General features: G+C 34.9%; 1 protein-coding gene across 1 annotated transcript in view; it reads left to right on the top strand.

The window, feature by feature from the left end:
* Positions 1-16,501, top strand: part of LOC117322526 (sclerostin domain-containing protein 1-like) — a 33,646-nt gene extending 17,145 nt beyond the window's left edge. Inside the window, exon 2 of the mRNA XM_033877489.1 lies at positions 13,269-16,501. Coding sequence (XP_033733380.1) covers positions 13,269-13,708 — 440 coding nt within the window. The 3' untranslated portion in view covers positions 13,709-16,501. The remainder of the gene's footprint in view (positions 1-13,268) is intronic.
* Positions 16,502-17,731: the final 1,230 nt, after the last annotated feature.

The following is a 17,731-nucleotide window of genomic DNA, read 5'->3' as shown; positions in this document are numbered from 1 at the left end:
ATGATGGCAGAATAGCATGGATACTTATAAGAAATGTTACTTATACAAAGTTACAACATGTATTGGTAGCCAGTAGTGTGGTTCACAGTGGTAAATACTGTCATGTATAAATTTCGATATATCAAACCTACGAGTGGGGATTGGTTGTTACATAGACGACCTAGCAACACAGGATGATTCTTTTAAACCCTAATACTGTATAAACGTGTATATATGTGTGTTTAGTTCCTGTGGTAACATCACATCACAACATTGCCGAATCGCCATAACACCACGTCTGTTGATGGCACGATGTCACCGTGTCACATTGCACATTTAACAAGGTGTTGTACACTATGTCTTCCGAAAGAACACACTTTTGGTTTAGATGTGAATATTTCTCTTTTAATCATGCATTTGATAGTTACACAAGCTTGATATTTATCATAACTTCCGGACTCTCCGTGTAAAATCCATCATTAGACGAATATGTTTTTATGATATTAGAGCTAAGGAAATCGTCTTTAAAACATGTTCTACAAAACATTAAAACACCATTCGAGCCATGAACAAAGCCTGCTGTAAGACAGACCAAGCGATTATTATCATTATTGTGAAGAACTGGTTTATTTATCAGCGTATTTATTCCGCTTTACTATAATATTAACTTCATTAATAACTTGATGACTTTTGTTGTTAAATCATGTTTTAGACGCTTTCTCTTCCGGTTCGTCTGGTCCTTATACATTCTGGGTCTCAATGGAAATCTATATTTTTTGTTCATATCTTGTGCTCAATTTATCAATTTTGAGTTAGAATTCGTTATTGCGTCGGTATTTTTTTAGGTGTTGAAACAATTTAATTATTTGATAAAATGTAAAAAGTACATTAAACCAAATGTTACTATCATCAATGTGGCAATCTGTTATTAGCCTACGATGAACCACAAATGCACTTTTGATTTATTGATAAAACTTTGATGTTCCGCCGTGTTTTTGTCGCCCCAGTGAGCGGTATTGTCACATCAATGTCTGTATACAGGTCATATATTCCATATCCTATAGGGCGTAAACTCAATTCATACGCGCTGTGTACTCCAGAGAGGCAGAGGTCATCAGGTGCATATTCTCAATAATAAAAAATATTATTCAAATAAGGTGATGTTATGTAGTTAGTTTCCATGTGGTAGACACATACGTACGGGGCTACCTAGCATTACCACTTTCATGTCTAGTTCCCTTATGCGAACCTCCCAATATTAATTGAGATAAACAAAGGCTACATTCATCAACACCCACACTGGCGGTATATCATGGCGGACCATGTGTTGGTGACATAGATAACCACAATGGCGACTATCCCAGGTCTGGTTATACACCAACAAACCATAAAAAGTTGGTTAGTTATATAAATACGGTAAATACCTTTAATGAGAGCTAAAATGTTTATTTTCATATTTGCATAGACTGTATTGGTATGTACTGATGCATTGCAACCTGATCTATGATAAGGTATCAATTGAGACGTGTTACGATACACTAGCTTGATGATGGGATCAACTACTGTATGTATGTCTGCATTTACATGTCTCTGCATGGTTTCCATTTTAGACCAACCTTTTTATTTTACTGTGGTAACCTAGTGTTAACGTGGTATACCAGTCTCGCTACACCTTACTGTGGTAACCTAGTGTTAACATGGTATACCAGTCTCTATACACGTTACTGTGGTAACCTAGTGTTAACATGGTATACCAGTCTCGCTACACGTCAATGTGGTAACCTAGTGTTAACGTGGTATACCAGTCTCTATACACGTTACTGTGGTAACCTAGTGTTACCCTGGTATACCAGTCTCTATACACGTTACTGTGGTAACCTAGTGTTAACGTGGTATACCAGTCTCTATACACGTCACTGTGGTAACCTAGTGTTAACATGGTATACCAGTCTCTATACACGTCACTGTGGTAACCTAGTGTTAACGTGGTATACCAGTCTCTATACACGTTACTGTGGTAACCTAGTGTTAACGTGGTATACCAGTCTCTATACACGTTACTGTGGTAACCTAGTGTTAACGTGGTATACCAGTCTCTATACACGTCACTGTGGTAACCTAGTGTTACCCTGGTATACCAGTCTCTATACACGTTACTGTGGTAACCTAGTGTTAACGTGGTATACCAGTCTCTATACACGTCACTGTGGTAACCTAGTGTTAACATGGTATACCAGTCTCTATACACGTTACTGTGGTAATCTAGTGTTAACATGGTATACCAGTCTCTATACACGTCACTGTGGTAACCTAGTGTTAACATGGTATACCAGTCTCGCTACACGTTACTGTGGTAATCTAGTGTTAACGTGGTATATCAGTCTTACTTCACGTTTCAGTGGTATACCAATAGTTTTAATGAAACATTTGGCTTCGACACTTTTATTGCTACCTTTTGTACCTATTATATCATATTTTGTCCTATATAACTTTGTCTGTTACAAACGATATGTGAACGTGTTTTTACCGGGCTCTTGTCATTGGTCTAATAAACTGTTACTGTACAGGTGAAAATGAGTAAACCATCGTTATAACATCGCTCAAAATATTAATCGTTTATTCATCGTTTTTCTTTACTTTCCTAATGTTGAGAAACATACGAAATCACATTACACCATATCTATCAAAATCTACACAGGTAAAATGAACTGATATAATTACATGCAGTGACTTTTAAAACGAAGAATCGTCCTTAAAAAGCAGTAGTAAATCCCTAACGAGCTATGTTCCTACCTTCGTATTCACCTACATTAAAACCGCAGAGTGTAGCCGATAAAGATGAGAGGTGTGATGGATCTACCCTTTTGTGGTCGCCCCACGCTGGTTTATACAAACCGCAATCTATTAAACATACCATAGCAGGTACAAATACAGTTAAAACTTATTCAAATACGCATTAAAGCACCGGTCTTTCTCTTGTGATAAAATAACGATTTCATTGAATCAAAGTTTTCTGCGTTATATGATAATGACATTGAGTTGCAACGAACTCAAAGGGTGTCACATCGGGGAATACATTGTATACATGTGTTTATATAACAGAGATTATTGTTCACTTTAGGTTATACTATTCATTACTGTCCGTTAATACATAACAATCTGTTATTTCTAGATATTGTATAAATTTCGGAAAACAAATCTACGGAACTATTCTGGAAGGATGAGAATTTGGGAGGAAATATAAACAAGTGGTTATCACTTATGATTATAGCAAATCCAAAATCACAATATGGCCACTCTAGGTTGAGTTTTACGCGGATTATTGGGATTTAACACGGGCTTTTGTCGAAAGTGGTCAAGTGTACGTGGTCATCGGGATGAAGTGGCCATGTTTATTGCCTGTGGAATGTATACACAATTTGGCACGTGTCAAAACCACTCGAAAGTGTCAGCGATAGTATATAGTGGAATTCCACAACTAAATTACTACTGCAATGTGGAACTACGGGGCTAATGTGCAACAAATGAAACTTAATCCATCTTAATACATTGTTCGATATTAGGTGAAAAAAAGGAAAAAAAAATATTTATCAGACTTTACAAAAACACAATTCACTCAAACCGAGTTTAAACACTTCTTAAAGCGTCTCTGAAAACCTTAACCAATCAGTTTGCAGTATCACTTAGCTAAACGCAGCAAACCATCTGAAGTCGAGAGCCAAAAGAAAGGAAAGCCTCCGTAATAAAAATAATTATAGAGTCATCCCAGATATACATATAAGCCAAGATACGCATAGATATATGATAAAACGAGAATAAGTAGACCGCTCCTAATGTTATCAACATGCAGAAGTAAGAAAAGAGTTATTTTTACATCTTCGGGTAATTGTTATTGATGCATTCAAGAAAACATTAACATGGATTCATTCGACTTTGAAGTTTGAAGGCTATTTTCACTGAGACTTCACTGTTTTATAACTTATTTAAAGCCATACGATGATAGAATCTACAGTTAAAGGGCTTGCGACGAGTAAAACGTATTGCATTTTATATTTTACCAGCCAGGCATTGCGTAAACAAAAAGAAGGTGAACACATTTTCTCACATTGGGCAAATTTAAGATTTCACATTTAGGGGAAAGGATCGATTCTCATCACTAATCGATCAGAACTGGTTTATAATTTCTCTTCAGTTTAACAATAGATAATCAGTTTGAACTGTTTTCCGGATTTGTTATATGTACTCGCATAATACGTATTGCAATACATTTAAGAAATCAATTCAAGTAGTTTTAATCATACACGGCCGTTATAAATGTAGGAAAAACATTTATTGTGAGCGCAGACGAACAGTCGTGGATGCAGAATTTCAACTTTTATGCGTATGAATAGTGACCGACCAACCATCAATTCAGAAAGAGTACTAAGGACACAGACACTTTTTTCCCTATAAAACTGGAAGACCAAAAGCATCAACATTTTTATATTGTGATTGATAATGATATCTCAATGGGGTTTCTGGGACTGTGTGTGAGTAAGGAAGGTAATCCCACAGTAAGAATGACAGCAAAGGCAGGTAATTCAAACAAAAATACCAAGATCACTATTTCCGTTATTTACAAATCTTTAATAAACATGTTTGTATATTGAAACGTATATAATGGTTTGGATAGGGTCAGTTCATATCTGTGATACAGTGTAAGTGTATGGAGTGATAAGACATTCAATGTGAATTCACCACTCCATCCATCTGACTAGCCTGTGTTACGCCAGAATTCAGGTGAGAGAAATGCTAATCTCGTCCTCAATGGTATAGATGGTTGACAGTTAATTAGTTGTCAAATTTGCGTTGCCCCACGTGTTCCTACTATACACCAACAGCGACATGTGTATTGAGCCGCGGAATGATAGCCCGGATCTCGGGATGATAAGTCCCCGGGAAAGCGGATAGCGACAGCGATAGCGGCACATAAGCTTATATCTCCTGTCAATCAAAGTATACTGACGTCTGTAGACATATCAACCTGGAGGAAGAGTTTAAAATCAACTTATCTTAACAATTCATGTTTAACATAGTATCATTGTATTTTTTTTAAACAACTACAAATTACAATTTGTAAAGAAGTGCATTTTTCGCAGAGTTTACGGTTAAGGTTGGAATGCTATCAAGACATATTTGGATGTAGCTTTAAGCTGACTAAGAGCTGTAAGACGGCACCCGTTGTAGATTTAGAACAATGTGTTTATAGATTAAACAGACAAAAGTAAATATCAACGGACCCGATTGCCACCTCGGAGTGTTTGACTTCGTGGTCAATAGCCGCGGGTCAAACTGACCAACATAAAGGGCTGAATTTGTTGGAAATCAGGTGACAAACATCTTTCAATTAAATTCATCAATTCAACACTAGATATGTTTAAAAAAAAACACTGGTCCCACTAGTTGTGCAGAAGTATTTTTTTAGTGCTCTGAAAGATCCATGTTGTTTTTATTTCTTTCCTGTTGTCCTAGTTCCTATACGTTACCTAACAGAAGTATCCAGTTCGAGAGTATGACGTAATCCGGGCTTTAACTGTATTTATATGGTGGGTGTCGTCAAAGAATAAGACGCTCGCCCTCCCGACACCCCTGGCATTATTCTGGAATTGTTTTCAAGGGTCTCCATGAATATCTTTATATTTATTGTTTGCATTTCGCCAATTTTGTTTTCGACTGCGAGTTAGAATTAAGGTTTCATTTCAATACCGGTATTATCTGTTGATTTTGTACATAACGAGGTGTAATCAAGATTTCGTTTAAATTGTGTGTTTTTTTTTTATTATTATAGTTTTTTGTTTTTTGTTGTTGTTTTTCTTCTTTTTGTGTGTGTGTGTATGGATTCGAGCGTAATTATTCGTCTTGTTTATGGATAACTTAACAATTGTCTTCCGAAAGAACAGTTTCATCAACATGACGACACGGCTATCTAAAGGCAAAAAATTAGACGCTGTATTATTGTATACATGTAAAAATCCATCATTAAAGAGGACCAATGATGAACACCATTTTCGTTTAACACGTGTCTTAGGGGCTCTCTTCTTTTTAATTTGATTCGATTCATTTGAGGTTCGTTTTGTCATTGTATCTAAGTTGAAATTGAGCTATGATTCTGTCTTTGTTACAATATGCATTTTAACTAAGTTTCAGTTTTGTTTCCCATTGTAAAATGAATTATTTAAAACAATTAAATCGTTTTTAATTTCCTTTTTCGGGTAATTCCATATACAAATAAGTTGCAGACCAAGTTAATTTCGTCTGGTTTGGTTTATAGAGAGCTTTCAATAGATTCAATTTATCGTTGTGATTCAGCTTATCTTTATCTCAAATGTCAAAAGTACCGAAAATTCCAATTATTGGCCATTGATTGTATTTTTATTGGAAACTCTTATTTCAATTGTTATTCATTGTTGTCTAAATACTGTTGTTTTAATTGGAGTACTGTGATTCCAATGTCATTTATAGTTGTTTTAATTGGAATACTGTTATTCCAATGTCATTTATAGTTGTTTTAATTGGGATACTGTTATTCCAATGTCATATATTGTTGTTTAATTGGAATACTGTTATTCCAATGTAATTTATAGTTGTTGTAATTGGAATACTGTTATTCCAATGTCATATATTGTTGTTTTAATTGGAAAACTGTTATTACAATTTTCATTTATTTTTGTTTGATTGAAATACATGTACTGTTATTCCAATTTTCATTTATTTTTGTTTAATTTAAATGCTGTTATTCCAATGTCATGTATAGTTACTTTCTTTGGAATATTGTTATTCTTATGTCATTTATTGTTGTTTTAATCGGAATACTGTTATTCCAATGAAATTTATTGTCGTTTAATTGGAATACTGTTATTCTAATTTTCATTTATTGTTGTTTGATTGCAATACTGTTTTTCCAATTTATATATATTGTTGTTTTAATTGGAGTACTGTTTTTCCAATTTATATATATTGTTGTTTTAATTGGAGTACTGTTATTCCAATGTCATTAATTGTTGTTTTAATTGGAATACTGTTATTCCAATGTAATTTATTGTTGTTTAATTTGAATACTGTTATTCCAAAGTCGTTTATTGTTGTTTTAATTGGAGTACTGTTATTCAAATTATCACTTATTGTTGTTTTAAATGGCAAGCTTGACCTTGTACGTTTGTTTTACCATTCATTGAATTTGAAATGGAATAGTTCTGTAGTGCCAAACTTGACCTTGTGCGATATATTTGCCGTTCATTGTTGTTTTAAATTGGAATAGTGCTTGAGCGTCAACCTTGACAATGTGCGTTGACATAGTTATATAATGATTTTCTAATTTACAATCGGCATCAATCACGTTTTTTTTATTTTTTAAATCATATACACATGAAAAGGTTATTAATGATGTAATAAGGCTATATACGTAACGACCTAAGCGTTTGTTTTTTATGGAGTTCATTAAGTGTATGCTCTAACTGTGATTGCCCGTCTTTACATCCATGTTGGCTTTGCTGCCATTTCTCTCGAAAAATGACTTAACATTGTTTTTAGTAGCATTTACATCGAACCCGACCATATCCAAATAAAATTACACATTAATGCACAGCTTAAAACATAAAAAAAAACAAAGTGTATTCAAAATAGTTTTAAATAATATTTCAAACGGGCACCGAAATGCTTTTCATTTTCGGGATTAAAGATTTTTAGTTTTGGGTATCTGCATAATATGTCATAGAGCAAACCAGAAAACCAGGTCTGTACCTGAATGGTTGTCTTACCTGCCCCAGTTAAGATTTGTAAGGTTGGGAGGAAAGCTGCCTAACAGCGTGTCAACACACCAATGTTTAACTGTATATATATATGTGTGTACGTACAAATCCCAACTTACAAACCCCATTCATAAATCTGAGTTTACCGCTCGGTACAAATACACGTAGCCTCCACTCACTGGGAGGCGTGCCCAATACAGTTCTGTATGGGTGAGTGGCTAATGTACCCTAACTATACAATCAAAGGGTGCCGTCATACAGATATTGGTATTAACGAAATTTAACAACAGTTAAATAATTAAATATATTTTTAAAGATATATTATTTTTTCACAAAAACTAAACCAGATATTAACTCGGTGTGCCCGCATGCATCCGCACCTGTGACAGCTGTCCTCGCAAACGCTGATAAGGATAGGTGACGTCATCGGTTTAATAGATGTTCCCGGTGAGATTGTGATCTTGTAGTTTGTTTTTATCTCTATGTCCGTAAATACACAGGTAATCTAGGGTAGCTGGAGACAAGGTTGTTTTACTGTATGTCTGTATAAACACCCGTGTTGTTTTCGGGCGGCCTAGTAATATACATATGATATCATTGTGACCTAATTTAAAAACTTATTGAATTAAAAACTCAGACCGTTCGGGTTATCGGTGCCGTATTTTCGTGAATGAAAACAGCATGTTTGATATTATTCAACTCCCTCGACTAGTTCAGTATTATTTATTTTGGGTGACTCAGAGCATGTTTAAATGATTACTAAAGTTGGTGGATTGTGCAATTTTGTCAATACATTTAAATAAGTAATTGATCTGAGTCTCATACCATCATCCTGTTCCTCAGAGGTGATGTTTTAAAACTATACCTTCTGGCTTGTGCCGAATTTTAGCCATGTTTTTTTTTTCAAGTTGATCATATTGGAATTCAGAATGCTTGCGTTGCGATTGTGTCACGTTAAACTCATTGTATCAATGTTGATTTGGTGCAAGAATTCACTCACTGCATACCGTACAGTTGCATTGATTATAATGAGTGTGTATTTACAGCATTTCATTGTTTTCGTTTACGAGTAATTCAACCCAACATATTTATTACGCAATTGAAACACTTAACATTGCTTATTGAAGCACCACCCATTGGTTAAACCGACACCTTATATTCAATGTGCTTGTTTGTGTTGAGATTGTATTTTTGTTTCATCATACAATTGCGATATGTTTTCATTTCGCATGCTTTACACATATACTTACAATTACCATGAAATGCTATATTGAAAATATCCTAATTTAATTAATATTTGGATTGAGGGGCTTTCACACATTCCCATTTCCCTCTTAACATTCCATCCGACCTGTGTTATAGTTTCCCCCCCTCATCAATTCTTCAGGACCCATATATCACTGATAGGTCCTGGAGGGACGTTGCAGCTCTATGATGCAGGTAACTTCATCTTTGCCTGTACTGTATCTAACTCTCGTGTTAAACGTATCGGGTTCCCTTTCTTTGTACGATCGTTCTATGCTTTTCTTAAGGTTTGTAGTGCATTGAGTGAGCAGTTCTCGGCTGATTAATGTGCTACCAACTACCAGACTGTAACTATCAGCATGTGGATGCATGCTCTGTATGTAGTACATGAATCTACCTGTTACGATTTCTTGGCTAATTTGTCGTCTTCTATTTGCAATTTGAATAATTCATTCTCCAAAAAGATAAATACATATTCAAATTGAACGTGCGCACATGTAAATAGGTAGTGTATTGATGGAAATACATTATGTGTAAAAGTATAATTTAGAAATTTTATTTTGCAGTAGATTTGTGATGGTTCATGTTATTAATGCAATTATAAAACAGATAATCGAAGAGGACTAATAATTTGAAGTGTCTGAATTTAAACTTTGTCAAGCGATAACACACGTCTGAAAAACTGCATAATTCGAAGGGATAAAATAGCACATTTGTTTCAATTACAAATTGTATGTAGATAGTGTCATTTACAGTCCTTATCAGCTGTATGATATGAACAATTACTTTAGCTTCAACGTAACATGATTACTTAGAACATAGTCGGACAGGTACTAACGGTCAGCTATATAACAATACGTGGACATGCCGCAGTTATGTTTTAACCAAAATACGAAGAAACAATATTATTTACTTCGTAGTCAGCCATAGCACACTTAACACGGGATCTGGACATCTTTTTTTCTCCTTGGCAGTTAAATCGACAATAATATCAAAAGATATAATCAGAAAAATACCATATTGGCATAATGCCAATTGATTTCAAATTTGCGTTGAATTCATTCTTCGCTCCAATATGATTTATTCCTATGTCAGTTCCCGTTTGATTATATTTTAGTAGGCATTTGGCGCTGTTTTTAGTTTAATAACGTCTGTTTGGAGGCGTCGTGTCACTTTTTATAAAGCTTCGTTCACATGAACGAAACATTTGGACGAGTATATAAATGTCCTCTTAATGTGTATACACATGCGTACATTTTATGAATGGGGAGTCCAACATTTGGCGAGGGACATGGTACATTAATTTTTTACGCCAACACGCGGAGTGGTTGTAAAGTCTGTTCCATCAAAGGGGGCAGCTATTAAGGGCTATGGCCAATCTTGCGTGGAAAACGTACATATGTTACATTTTAAATAGATACTTCGGGGGCTTTAGAAGGGTGTGCCTTGAGCTACATAATGTACGTGTTACATTTTGGATAGGTCCTTATTGGGCTATAGAAAAGTGTGTCTTGAGCTACATGGAACAATTGGGATAGGTACTTATGGGGCTATAGAAGGGTGTATCTTGGGCTACATGGAACAATTGGGATAGGTACTTATGGGGCTATAGAAGGGTGTATCTTGGGCTACATGGAACAATTGGGATAGGTACTTATGGGGCTATAGAAGGGTGTAGCTTGAGCTACATGTTACATTTTGGATATAAAGTAAATCACCGTGTTTGAGCATGATTATAAAGGTAGTTCTTTTTACTTATGTCAGTATGTGTCGACATTTTACACGATAGATCTTTTTTGGCTCATCCTTTAGGGTTAAAACATTATATTGAAATGTAAGGCTAACATCTCTTGAGGTAAATCACCCACGGCTATACCGGTTTGCATCTTTAAGAAGAAAAGTAGTAACAGATATGCTTCCGTAGTGGTATAGCAACACAACATCCAATAGTATAGATGGGCACACATGCACAGAGAGTAAAGTATAAAAGTAAAAATAAATGACAATTGAATTCGGTACCGCTGGTAAAAAGCGATAACTTACAAGCGTTTCAGAAATGGTTTAGATCATGTCGTGTTATAATATAATATTAAAAGATTTGTTCGGTGTAAAGTGTCTATACGCTTTAAACACAGCCAGCTAGCAATCACCAATAATTATGTTAACTTCATGTTAAACTGCTTTTACTACATAAACACGGCAAGCTTTATATTCAACTGTCCATTAACACGGTAAGCTTACGATGACCATAAATTATGTTAACTTTATGTTAAATTGCCGTTACTATATAAACACGACAAGCTTACAATGACCATGAATTATGTTAACTTTATATTCAACTGTCCATTAACACGGCAAGCTTACAATGACCATAAACTATGTTAACTTTATATTAAATTGCCTTTACTATATAAACACGGCAAGCTTACAATGACCATGAATTATGTTAACTTTATATTCAACTGTCCATTAACACGGCCAGGTGACAAACTCTATGTCATGTTTTATGTAGTATCAGCAATAGATCAGGATGTTTTGAAACTCAAAAATGGTCTTCCCTACAGCGTGTATGTGTTAATATAAGGATGTGTACAGTAGCTATAGAATTGAAATTGCTTTGTAAATACAATTAAACATCATAAACGCATACATGACCGCTGTTAGCTTGCGCATTTCTTGGATGTTATGAAAAGCATTTGAGGGACTAATTCTAAATCTCATATATTGCATTAGATGAAGGTGACTGTTGAAGTGTCTTATATCTTTTCTGTGCGGCGGTGAATCATCTCTAACAACGATTGTTACTGTAAAGCTACTATCCAGACGGTTGTTTATAGCGATATAAACTCCCCTATATAAAATGAGTTGTCCTGATTCACTTTAGATTAAAATCCCGACTTTAAAATCCTACCCTACCTTCTCTTATCTTGAAAAAGCCATTCATAAAATACAGCATTTTTAATTTTTGACATGTATTTTTGAAGTGTTCTGATATAAGACATGGGTCAATTAAAACTACTGACCCGATAAACGTTTCCTCTGTAGTGACGTATATTTCCCAGTACAGATCCGAAAGCTTCGCTGTATTGACCAGGACCCTTGTGTTTATATAGACGGAATCGTAAGCCGAGCTGTTTGCTCTTTGACAGCGCTGTATATGTCAATTCAGCACTTTTCTTTTTTTTCTTTTTTTGCGTTCTTACCTGAGCCGACACTCACTGATAACGTTACGTATTGACCTACATCTGTATATATATATATAAGTTCAAAACATTGTGTATGGTATGTATATATATTGGTAGATAGATAGATAGTACGGGAACAATGGGTTTGCTTATGCAATAACGATATTATTAAATGCTCATTTAAACGTTTTTAAGCATGCAACCTGCATTCTATTCTAAAAGATGAGCTATTACGTATAATGGGATGAATAGAGACATGGAATACTGCCCAAATCTTGTGTATGTGACTCATTTGGTGTTATTGTTGAAACCAGGACGTTATGTGTGTGCCGTATACTTGTTTGAGCAGTCATTGCATGCCAGCAGGATGGTACACGGTTGATGTAGGTGTATCAAGATACGTTACCTATGAAGAGAATAGAGCGAAATCATAATTCTGCAACACTCGAGTCTAAACTACGTATTGGGTTTGCACTTCTACACATTTCGAAACACCATGCACGTGAATTTTATTTCATTTCGGAACCCTACATTTAGTTACATCTACATCACCAGATGGCAAAATATAAAAACTGACCTTTAAACTCATTTATTGATCGCTATGCTAGTTATTTCATGCTTATAAGTTTAATGAAATATGGACAATTTGTCCATCAGATACATGACGCACATTCGACGTGTTTGATATGTGTATATAGCATATAAGTTTGTCTTTCCTTCGGGACATTTAATGTGATAAGATTAAACAAGATGATCCCGTGTATTGGGAAAGGGGCGAGGGCATTAACTCATATTGCGTGGATGTGGAAACGGGGCGAAGGCATTAACTCATATTTGGTAGATTGGGAAAGGGATGGAGGCATAAACTCATATTTGGTGGATTGGAAAATGTGCGAAGGCATTAACTTATATTGCGTTGATGGGGAGAGGGGCGAGGGCATTAACTCATATTGGGTGGATGGGGAAAGGGACGAGGGCATTTACTCTAGCTGGTTTTCAGATGATGAAAAGACGGTTTGATATTTTAATTTGTTGATATTGGTATATATTTATATAATTTCTGTCTTTTCAGATGAAGTCACAATCAAATGCAAGATGTTGGTGTCAAAGCGGTTACTGTCCGATGGGAAATGCACATCTAACGAATTCTTAGTGGATAGAGTGTGTGCAGGACGGTGTCATCCTGCTAGACAAGACAATAAGCCTTGGTGGGGCGAGTACCTTAAGTATTGGCATTCCCAGTACGTAAAACACTGGAAGTGTAAGGCGGGAAAAACAGGGCGACAGAGAGTTATCTTATTGTGTCCAAATGGCACGCATCGAACTTATAAAATAAAAGTAGTTAAGACATGTAACTGTGTACAATATTCTAAAAAGGACAATGAATCAAACTGTCGGAAAAGAGGATCACGGCGAAAACGTCGACGGCATCGTTTAAAGAAAAAAAGAGGAGGGCGAAGAAAAAATAAAAACAGTAGGAACTATTTGAACAGTAACAGTCCAGAGTTATGAATGGTTTGTGCAAACTCTAGGAGGAACTTCTCTTCTATTTATAGAATTCTATTTATAGAAACCACGTGTCGTCAACCGTAGTGTAATGGCTAATAATATACTGGATCTGTCGAGTGTGTGCCCACCCGTATATCCCAGACCAGGTTGTGTGTTGATTGGTCTACAATATACTCGACTATTTCCCTCGGATTTTCTGATTTCACGAAAATAAACGATCGAACGTGTTTATGAAAAAAGGAATACCTATTGGGAAACTACAACGACAGACGAACCGCATGTTCTCATGTACATGAAATTACATTGTTCGATATAGTCCTTTTTACGCATGTCATATTTATTGACGAACGGGAAGTGAAGCAAACATTCCCGCGCATGTGCAGTGTTCAGAATTTACGTTTTCCTGTGGTGCATTCAACGAACGACAATCGCCTCTCCATTCTGGAGAACGAGATCCGCGTGGCCTGGCCTACACATGTTAATACATACATTATTAGACAGTACGCCAGAGGAATAAGAAGATTCCAGAAAGGTGCAGAAGTTTCCCCCTGATATCTGTGATCAACATTGTCTTTTTAACATTGTTTTTTTTTTTGAGACTCGTCTGTTATGAATCCCATATCATCATGTTTCATTTGTCATTACATATCGTACGTGCCCCTTGTCCCTTTACTCATTGCATTAAATCCCAATGTAACTGATCTATAGAACAACCCTTTCTTGTGCTACTTTTTTCGTCCTTGTTTTAAATGATTTGTTTATATTTCTTGAAATAACTGCAAACCTGGTGTAAAAATAATAACATTAAGACTAGATCTGTACTCAATGGAGGTTACAATAATTCGGTACACTTCCCTAAGAGCCTTTCGAACAGAACAAACCTATTAATTCAGCAAATTATATATTTGTCGAACAAAATAATTCCATGGCATCTGGTATGTATAGGTATTTCATTTATGATCACTGTAACAGTACAATCATGTATTTATCATGCAAATTCACAAGACCAATCCGAACGACTTAGTAGTATTTATATTGTCTGAATCCCCGAAGAAGAATTATATTCTTTAACACTCTATTAAATGACCATTAAACTCGTACACATATATGTATCCTGAAGTAAGTGTCATTACAGATTGTATTGAAGCCTATTGTCAGATAAGATGTTTATCTTGTAAAAACATTCCGTGATCATGTTCATTATTATATTGATTTTTAATGTTATTAAAGACGAAAGTAAGAAAAACTAAAATTTTAGAATGATAGATTTATGAACTGGGTATCATTAACCATATACAATGTAAATATATCTGCCGCACGTGTTTCATCGACATACAGATTAACTATTGAAAGAGGATTTAAGGATTTACACCATCATGGTTAACATACAAGAATTATTTTTCAATGCCGATATCTTCCAAAAGTGTTTATCTATGGGATTGGCACATACTACAGTTGTAAATATGTTGCTGTCAATTTTGACCAATGACGTCATCTTGCATGTCAATGACTGAAGGCTTATACATCAATACGATTTCCTTCAATAACTCCATCTCATCACTCTGTTTTTTATTTGATTTAGACGCGCGGTATATTTTATTTCTCCAAGACTTTTGTTGTTCAGCCGACCAGCTATATTATGGCATCTTCAAAATATACAAGTGACGTCATTTAGTAGAGTTGATAATGACGTCCAATTACAAGGAATTTACATTCAAGCACATACATCTGTCTAACGCGTTGACTGTGATTAGCAATAAATCTTTACTCGAAAAATACACATTAATCTGTATTGATTGGATAAAAAACAAGTGATTAAGAAAATGTATTTTCTGGTAATCGAAAATGAAATTTAAATTTAAAAGTAAATATACACAAATCAAAAACGATGTTTCAAACAATGAGTTGTATCCATTTTTCCTCGTAATTTTGTAGTATTCATAAATATAATGTATACTTGTTGTATAATCTCAACCACATCACTAAGTGATCAGATTTAAGTATTCAAGTCTTTAAGGCCAGTCAAGCTTGGAATATCAAACAACAACAACATTTGTAAATGCAGTTTTCGTATGAAATGTTCAGCTATAATATATGATATGGTATCTGCTAGAGTTGTATGATAAACTAGTACCACACACCTCCACCATGACACGAGACATCAATATTCTGGTGGAGTTTGGTAATACGCACAAGTTTGTCTCATTTATAATACTGAACTAAATGTCATTGTTATTACATTTCCGTCGTATTAATCTGGAAGAGAAGTTATATTCCTCGTTCGTTTTAACAAAGTAACGATGTTTAGTAGCTGTTGTACTGTCAACATTAAATTTCATTTCCATCTTACTTAATGTAATGGTTTCTTTATAAGTGTATACTTTCAAAATTATGTTGTCATCAATTTAATCTCACTTGAAATCATAAGGAAACGACTATTGATAATCAATATTGTCACAACACGGCGTCGTGTATTTATTATAGTGATATCAATGTAATTGTGATAGCATTCTTTATCATCCAAGTATGTATGCTACATCATTTGAACCATTTCAGCCCGATATGTGTCAACGTCCTATGATGTTGGCTTGTTCTTCATGGACATGTGTGTAAAAACAGGTTAATACGCATCGACATCTGTGTACATCTTTTATGACGTCATTGATATTTGTGTACATCTAATGACGTCACTGACATTTGTGAATACTTTCAAATGTATCTGACGTATTGTCTGCATTCGTTTCTCATACAATGTGCGTACAGATAGACACAATAAATAAAACACATAATTCTATGCGCATCGACTTGTGTTATATGTTAGTAATTGTATCAACATAATGTTGCGGTTTTTCAAAGGACAAAAAATGTGCTTAGAGTGTGGAAATTATTCCAACAAGACGTTAACGTTTTAGTACAAACCGACACGAAGATGTATTAAGTACGATGTACCATTAGATTTTAAATAATATATTTCTCAACGTTAGTGTATTTTAAACATTTAAATATAAAGGACCGGGATTTGTTTAGCTCAATGAAACTCAGACGTGTGCAGATGTATTTATTCTAAAATTTAAATGACTATAATATTCACTTGAAGCCGAACATTTTCTCGAGACTTGATAACAGCTAATTAAATTTTATGTAGCATATGCTTCAGTTCATCATATTGCCTCACAGTACTATTCTGAAATACAATCTTCACAAAAAACAAAACAGCGCATTATGTTCCCTCCTTACGAAAGCATCACTTCTTGTAGCAAAAGCGCAGTTAACTGATTCCATTGTACTTTGTAAGGGTGTATTATTTAAACCCCAGCGAAGCACACAGACTATTGGGACAGGGACAACAGAGACCTGAGAAGTGATACCCTGTCTCTACTTGATCCATGAATCTTCTTACCAACAAAGGGATAAGATATTATCTGTTTAATGGGAACACACATGGCCTAAGTTATAATTTTACGGCCAATTGAACAGCCACTTCAGCACCTGTCGCTCATCGCTTGATAATGGCGGTTGCAGCCAGAGGCGGCTGTATCGGTAGATAATGCTAATCACTAATTAAACCACCGAGAAAACCCCTCAGAATCGTGTATCTATATTTGTAGATACAGTGAATCAAGTTTGTACTCTTTTAGGAGGAAAAAATGATAATAATAAGTAATTTATTATTGTTAATCTATATTTATAAATAGTAGTAAGTATACATAAAGTGACGTGCAACAAATATAAAATGTATGTATTGAAACGCCCGATCCAATTATCATTCTACTTTTACGAGGGTCCAAATGCAAATATTTTTTGAAAGGTAACCGTAATAATGATTCACTATTTTATAAGCAATATAATGTGTGTTCCTTCATACATGTTTACACAATAAAATGTATCATTCTTTAGATAGATTGAGAATACAATAATACTGTTATAAACTGACTATTAGTTAAAGGATAGTCTCAATTACGCAACAAAAGCAAATGTAACAATACAACAAGGTCACTCCACAAAAATCGAGAACACGACCATAAT

The sequence above is a fragment of the Pecten maximus genome, chromosome 2 (assembly GCF_902652985.1).
Source record: "Pecten maximus chromosome 2, xPecMax1.1, whole genome shotgun sequence".
Taxonomy (NCBI): Eukaryota; Metazoa; Mollusca; class Bivalvia; order Pectinida; family Pectinidae; genus Pecten; species Pecten maximus.
This window is presented reverse-complemented; position numbering and strand designations above follow the sequence as displayed.